The following is a 7,716-nucleotide window of genomic DNA, read 5'->3' as shown; positions in this document are numbered from 1 at the left end:
TATATAATAATAATATATATATATAATAAAATATAATATATAATATATATATATTATAATAAAATATAATAATAGTATAATAGTATAATAAAATATTTTTTATAATGAAATAGTTTTTCTATTCCCAAAAGTTATTAGTTTTTCTATGTAAAATTCCTATTTCCTTTTTTTTTATCTAGATTTAAGTATTGTTCACTGATGAAAAGAAGTTCATGGGACAACACAAGAGGAATCCTTCGCTTATCCCCATCTTTGACGCTCTTGAAGACCACGCGTTTACCCTCCTGATATCATACGCTAAATGAGATTTGATTTTTTGAATATTCAAAATGAATAGAAAGTTTTATATCAATAAGATAATTTTAATAAGATATTGATGTTATTTTCAATAATGGAGTCATGTGAGAAATTATCTTATTAGATTTATTATCTTAGCTTCAGTAAATCCTATTATTTTTTTGTTACACAATCAAATTAATATATGTGTAACAAATACACGTTGATAAGATGTTAATAAAAACAATATGTATAAAAATAGACATTTTCTTCCCATTCTAACCAATCAAATGCACATTCCTTTCGTGGAACTTTTCTCGTAGTGAACAGTACTTTCTTTTTCGAACTTTTTGATTTGCACTACTTGATATGATTTATATATAAAAAACTTTTATATTTGTTATTTTTTATTATGTAAATTCTATCTTTTATTATATAAATATTGTTATTTGAAATAATCAAATATTTTAAAAATAAATAGTTTTTTTTTTAGATATTTTAGAATAAAATTTTATTATAATTATAATAAATATATATATTATATTATAATATATTTTAGAATAAATAAAATTTTAGAATTGCAAACATTTTTATTTGAAATAAATTTATTTTTTGTTTTATTCAAATTATTTTTATTTTTATTCCAAGTAAAAAATGCCCTATCTTGATTATTTTAAAGCTATCTAAACAATGAATAATGTCAAAAAAATAGCAAAAATAAAAAAATATATTATTTACTTCAATAAACAAAAAATTCTTTTAAAATTTTTAATGTTAAAAAATAAAATGAACTTTTTTTTTTTGAATATTTTACTCATTTGATAATATTTGGTAATATTAAATTATTTTATAATTTGCCGTTTTTGTTATCTTCATTTGTTATTTATCTTTTTTATTACATTATTTCCTTCATTTATTACATTCTTTTGATTTTTCATGTATGAATTACTTTATGCAATCATAAGACATAAGTAATTTCAATTCATTTTATCAAAAAAAATTGATTGATACAAATTTATTAAGAATTATTTCTTGTTTCTTAATCTTTCAAAACAACTTATCTTAAAAAATGTGATTTATATTATAATATGATTATGTATCATAAAAATCTTAGTTCTATGAATTTCAAACATTATCATTGGACTAAATATGATTGAATTTATTAATGATTAGATGCAATAAGCAGATTAATTATTGATAAAGTTATTCTAAAAAGGAATCAATTTTTTCTATATTTTTTTTTAACTACTTAGAAATTCATTAATTATTCATTCATTATTATTTATTGCTTATAAAAAAATATATTTATTGATAGATAAAGATTTAATTTAAAAAGATTTGCAAGAATGATTGGTTTAATCAAAAAATAAAAAAAGAATAAATAAACAATAGTTATAATATTATATTCGCTAATACTATATATATAATTCCATATATAGTATTATATTACTCGCAAATTTAAAAAATATAAAAAGATGTCATGTGTAAAAAAAAAAGAACAAATTTTTAAAATTAAAAATTTTAATATTAAAAAAATATACATAAATCGATTACGCAAGAAGTTACGAAATAATGAAAGTGAGAGCATGTATCGGTCCTTCCGTATATGACTTTCTCTCACTTTCTTTTTCAAGAACTCCAATAGAAACTCGTGCATTTTGGTTTAAAATGTTCAAAACCGGATAATATCGAAGTCATGAATTTTTTCAATTACGGAGATTAATTTTTTAAAGTTTTAAAAGTTTTTTAATTTTTTAAAGTACGGAGCCATTAATTTTTTAAAGTTATTCTTTGAAACACAGTCTTAAAAGTTTTTATTGATCTCGATTAATAAGAAATGAAATTCTCAAAATAAATGAAAATTTTTAATGAAATTTTCTGTGTATAAAGTATTAATATATTCATAGAATATATTTTGAGAAGCATTTTAAGAGATTAATAAATACATATTGATTGAGATTTATTTATTAAACTGTAGATGAGTATTCAAATCTCAATTTTGAAATTATTAAAATGAAGATTCGAATTAATTCAAATATAATTTGAAATTTAGGACTTTTAAAATTCTTTATATGTTTTATAAGATTTAAAAATTTTAATAGTTTTGGAAGTTTTGATTGAATTTTTAATAGCATTTCTCATATATTTGAAATCGAACATAAAAAAGAGATTAACAAGAAAAAGAGATAGATTTGAATATTAAAGTGATAAAAAAATAAATCGAAGATAGAAATTGTCAAATATATATGCATATCTATTCTTTTTTATAATTTTATATTTGAATTTTACTTTATTTACTTGCTCTTTTTTTAATATTCAATTCTATTATATAATAACTACGAGAAATGCCATCGAAAAGTATATATGTATAATATATATATTATAATATATATAATATATATATTATAATATATGCAAAATATAAATATATGGGATTTTTAAAAAGTTATTAAAATAAACACAAAAAGTGATATAAAAATATCAGTAATATATTTATTAAGTTTTAAACAATTTAAGTTAGATAAGACAAAAAAAGAAGAAAGTGGGCATTGATGATGTAATAGAAACAGAGCAATTTCTATTTCTATCTTGCTTCGTCTAAAATTTAATTGCTTATATTTTAATAAATAAATTTCAATCCATATTTTCATATATTATATTAACACACTTTCTTTATATTGCTTGAATTTGTTCGTGTTCAGTAAGCACATAGTTACTCTTATAATTAGCTCTCTGATTAGCTAATATTTTTTATAATTCATTAATAAATCAAGAAAAATTTTTGCAAAGAAAAATGTTTACAATTACCTCAGGAATCTCTTTATAGATATTTCAACATTTTTGTATATTATTACAACACTCTATATATATATATATATATATATGTTCATAAAAATATAGAACACTTTTGGAGATATGGATATTAGACATCAAAATAATAAAAAAATTCATATATATGATTTAATTATGATAATTTAATTAATTAAGTTATTATGAGTTATAATAAGCTTTAAGAATTTTAAGTTTATATTAGATATAGTGAAACAGCGAAAAAATGAGAATATTCAGTTACATGCGCGACAGTAGCATAGTCTTTCAATAAAAATAAATATACTTTATATACAGATAATATTCTTTTATATACAGATAACTATTTCTGATTTTTAGTAATATAAAATATATGCATTATGTAACTGTTTTTAAAAATTTAACTCAAATAAGTTTCAATAAATATCTAAATCTAGAATATTGATATTATGCATTATTTTATTTAAATTCATAGTTAAAAGCCATGAAAAAGTTGCATAACACTCAATTTGTTTATTGATATCCATAAAACCAAATTAAAACACATTCCCATAAAATTTCAGATTAAAAAGATTAAATGTTCTACACAATTTTTCTACACATTTATTTATTATTACAAATTTATTTATCTTCTGAATCAATTTGAATTATATAGATTATTAATGTATCGATCGAAAAATCTTTGTCTCTATTTTGTTTGAATTCAATATTTTTTATTCCGATAAGATCAGTGAATAGGAAAAAATAATAATAATAATAAGTTGAAATTCTATATTTTAATCTATATTTTAAAATATTTTAATATATTTTAAAATAATAATAATAATTCTATATTTTAAAATTTGAAATATCTATATTTTATATCGTATTAATACCAAATTTTATATATAAAAAAAATTATATAAACATTGCATTTTTTTTTCACATTAGTATTGATTACTAATGATATTTTTATTGATTATTCATATTAATTTTTTTAAATAAAATTATTTTAATAATAAAATATATACGATAATTAATTATCATTTATTATCATATAATTTAATTTTATATGCAGATTATTATATTTATATAACACTATTTTAATACTTATATAACATTATTTCAAATATGTATTATTTTATCAAATTTTAAACTTGACTCTGCAGTACAAGATAATATATTATTAAAATGTGATATTTTTTTAAACGATATAAGATTGTTACATAGTTATATTACATGATATTTATATGTGTATATTGTATATTACATTCATATAATGAAATTCATATATGAAATTATACAGAAGTGTAATAAAAGAATAGCAATGTATTTATTTTATTTATTAAAAAACATTATACAAGTAACATTATAATACTGCCGCGTACCCAATTGAGCGTTCTTTACTATCTCATTCTATCTAATACAAATTTAAAATATTTATAAAATATTATAATTAAAATTAAAATTTATAATATTTATAATTTATTTTATAAATATTATAAAAATTTAAAATATATTATTAATATAATAATCAATATATCAATAAATTATATAATTAAATCTTATCGAATATATATGTATATATATATTTTTTATCATTTTGTCTAGAATCTTTCTAAAAGTATCATACATTTTATAATATTCATTTTTAGATATACTAAATATGCTAAATATAAATTTGATTGTATGTTCAATTTTTTAAGAATTGTTAAAGAGGAAACTTTCTCTATAAAATGATCTTAATCCAATTCTGAGAAAAATTTTTAATTTTTTAATTTTATAAAATGAATTGAATTTATAAAAATTTAAAAAAAATTTTAGTTTTTTAATTTTTCATTCTATAACAAAAAGCAATCTTCGAAAAAATAAATTTCAAGATTATAAAAATAAAAGTTTCATAGAATTGTTAACATTTTTTTGAAAAACTATTATTATTACTCTGTTATCGCCATGTTATGTTTTTAAATACAAGAAAATTATTATGGAAATTCAGAAATAAAAAACTAAAAATTTTGATAAATTTATATCATATAATTTCTTTTCGCAAAGTCATAACATTTTAAAAATCAATGATTAAAATTTATGACAAAAATTTATGATTCTTTAATTTTGTTAAAAACAAATAATATCTATAAATACTAAATATCTATAAATACACTTTACAATAATGCGAAATAAATTAAAATTAAGTTAAAATTTCAAAACATTCAAGTTTTAGTTTACTAATTTAATATTTAAGTTCATGCTTGTTATTTTAATAAAATATTAATAAAAGGATACAGTTAAAACAAGCAAAAAACAAAATATCTACAAAAATATCTTAATATTATAATAAAATAATATTCTAAATTAAAATAATATTATAATATTATATAAAAAAATTTATTAAATAATATTATAATAAAGAGTTTTATTTTACATTAAATTATATAATATTATATTACATATTTAATAATACAATTAACGAAGTTTTTATAATTACCATCTATCAAAAATTAATTTAACATTATCTATAAACAAAATATAAACGAAATTTTTTGTAATTTTTTATAATAACTAAAATATTATTAAGAAAATTAATAGCCTTTATGATGATTTCTGAATGATAAACAAATAGCATATAGCATACTTTAATATGCTAATATGCTATTTTTATATTAAAATTAATATTAATTTTTTTAAATACTATATTATATATTATATATTATTATTATATAATACTATTAAATATACCATTTTTTTAAAATCATCAAATTTCGTTGTTACAGAATTTTATTTCATATTTTTTTTAAACTTTCACTTTTGCATATTTTTCTTTTTGATATTTTTCTATCAATTTGTTTTATAAATACTGTTTTATAAATAGTTTTATAATACTTGTTTTATAAATAATTGAAAGATTCGAAACTCTGTAATAATCAAGATAAGCAATATGTTATTTTTCTCGATAAATTTTTTAATGTTTTGACTTTGTAATGTTTTGAGTTGTTATCATTATTTTTATTGTTGATTGTTGAAATGTGATAAATAATTCACTGTTCGAAAGAAATCTCACGAAACAAATACGAATTTGATTGGTTAACATAAAAAGAAACACCTATTTTTATACATATTTTTGTTTCTAGCATGGTATTTGTCAATATTGATATATATATTAATTCAATTACATGATAGAGAGGAGTAATAAAAAACGTTTCTATCAAAACAATCTGTATTTAAATTTCAATGTATTAACATAGGTATAGAATCCAGAATATTCTAACGTATCAATATAATATAAAAATTTTTTTTTATTTCTCATAATATGTGTAGGATAATTATGATTTGTGACAATAATTTAATTTATAAATATAATTTCATATTGAAGTAGTTAAAATAATAATATGTATACGAATAAATTAGACATAAATATATTAATATATATAATCAATATACTAAATACATAATATCAAAATAAATAATAATTTCGAAAATATTTCAACTTTAAATCTTAGATTGTTAATTATCCTAGCATAATTTTCATTTAAATGAATATAATATTTATGATTTCAAATATTCAAATTATAATTCTTCTATTACTATAGTGTCAAATGTAATGTCAAGAATGTCAATAAAATGAGGATAGACGGTCAAAGCGAAGAATCTCCTTTATGCGACTTTTTTTTCAACAGTGAACTCATAATTCTCTTATTTGAATTTCTTAATTGATGGAAATAAATTTTTTTCTAATATTTTTATGTATTTTGTTACCATTAATATATCGTCAATAACTGTTAATTCTTGAATTTTTATATTTTGAAACAATCTCATATCATACTAGAATCTCCACTATGTTTTATAGTTAGAATGATAATATTTTATTTAAATATCTTTTTTTTTTCATAAATATTGTCTCCGTTTCAATTGTAATTCAAATTTGGATTTGTCACTCCAAATTATAGATATTCAAAATGTGATTTATAATTATTTTTTATTAAAATTTTAATATTTTTGAGCATTTTTTTCTGAAATGTGCGGTTTTTTTCTAAATATTCTATCATGTAATACAGTTTTCAGATAAAGGTGATTTTATTTGAGTGATCTTTATTAACAATTTTAATTTTTGTTTTATCTATTTAGCATTGATAAATGATTTTTTTTTCCTAAAATAACATTATCTCGATTCTGATATAACGACGTTTTTTTTTTTGTTCGAATATCAATTTTCAAATTTTTCCAGTATTTTAAATCTTCTTATAAATTTTCTTCTTTTTTTTTTAATATTCTAAACTTTATAATTTATTGTAAAGTTCTTTTTTTATTTTTTTTTCTAATAATCTTTCTGCATGTTACAAATAAACCATTAACAATAATTAAAAAATATCTTATTATCTTAAAGGAATAGTTAAATTATAAAATAATAGTAAAAAACATGTATATTTAATTTTTATTTATAAGATAAAAATTTATTTATCAATTTATTTTCCAATTAACCGATTGAAATTTAGAAAACAATTTCACAAATTTATTATTATTTGAATGTAGTACTTTCACAATATTTTAGCAATTTTTTCGCTTTGATGTTCACTAATATATTGAGATATAGTTAATATATAATTAATATCAGAATATGTGGATAAGAATTTAAATTGCATTAAAATTATTAGAACT

The 7,716-nt window shown here is 17.5% G+C and overlaps 1 protein-coding gene across 2 annotated transcripts in view; it reads left to right on the top strand.

Moving 5' to 3' along the window:
• Positions 1-7,716, top strand: part of LOC102672041 (probable cytochrome P450 303a1) — a 22,507-nt gene that overhangs the window by 337 nt on the left and 14,454 nt on the right. The window contains exon 1 of one of the 2 annotated variants that reach the window (XM_031514468.1): positions 6,702-6,736. The exons of the other annotated variant lie outside the window; for it this stretch is intronic. Coding sequence (XP_031370328.1) covers positions 6,717-6,736 — 20 coding nt within the window. The 5' untranslated portion in view covers positions 6,702-6,716. Of the gene's footprint in view, positions 1-6,701; positions 6,737-7,716 lie in introns of those variants that run through there. 2 annotated transcript variants of the gene reach the window in all.

This window comes from Apis dorsata, unplaced genomic scaffold, assembly GCF_000469605.1.
Source record: "Apis dorsata unplaced genomic scaffold, Apis dorsata 1.3 scaffold_1005, whole genome shotgun sequence".
In the NCBI taxonomy this organism is placed as follows: domain Eukaryota; kingdom Metazoa; phylum Arthropoda; class Insecta; order Hymenoptera; family Apidae; genus Apis; species Apis dorsata.
The sequence above is the reverse complement of the archived record's forward strand: the minus strand, read 5'-3'. Positions and strand labels throughout refer to the sequence as shown.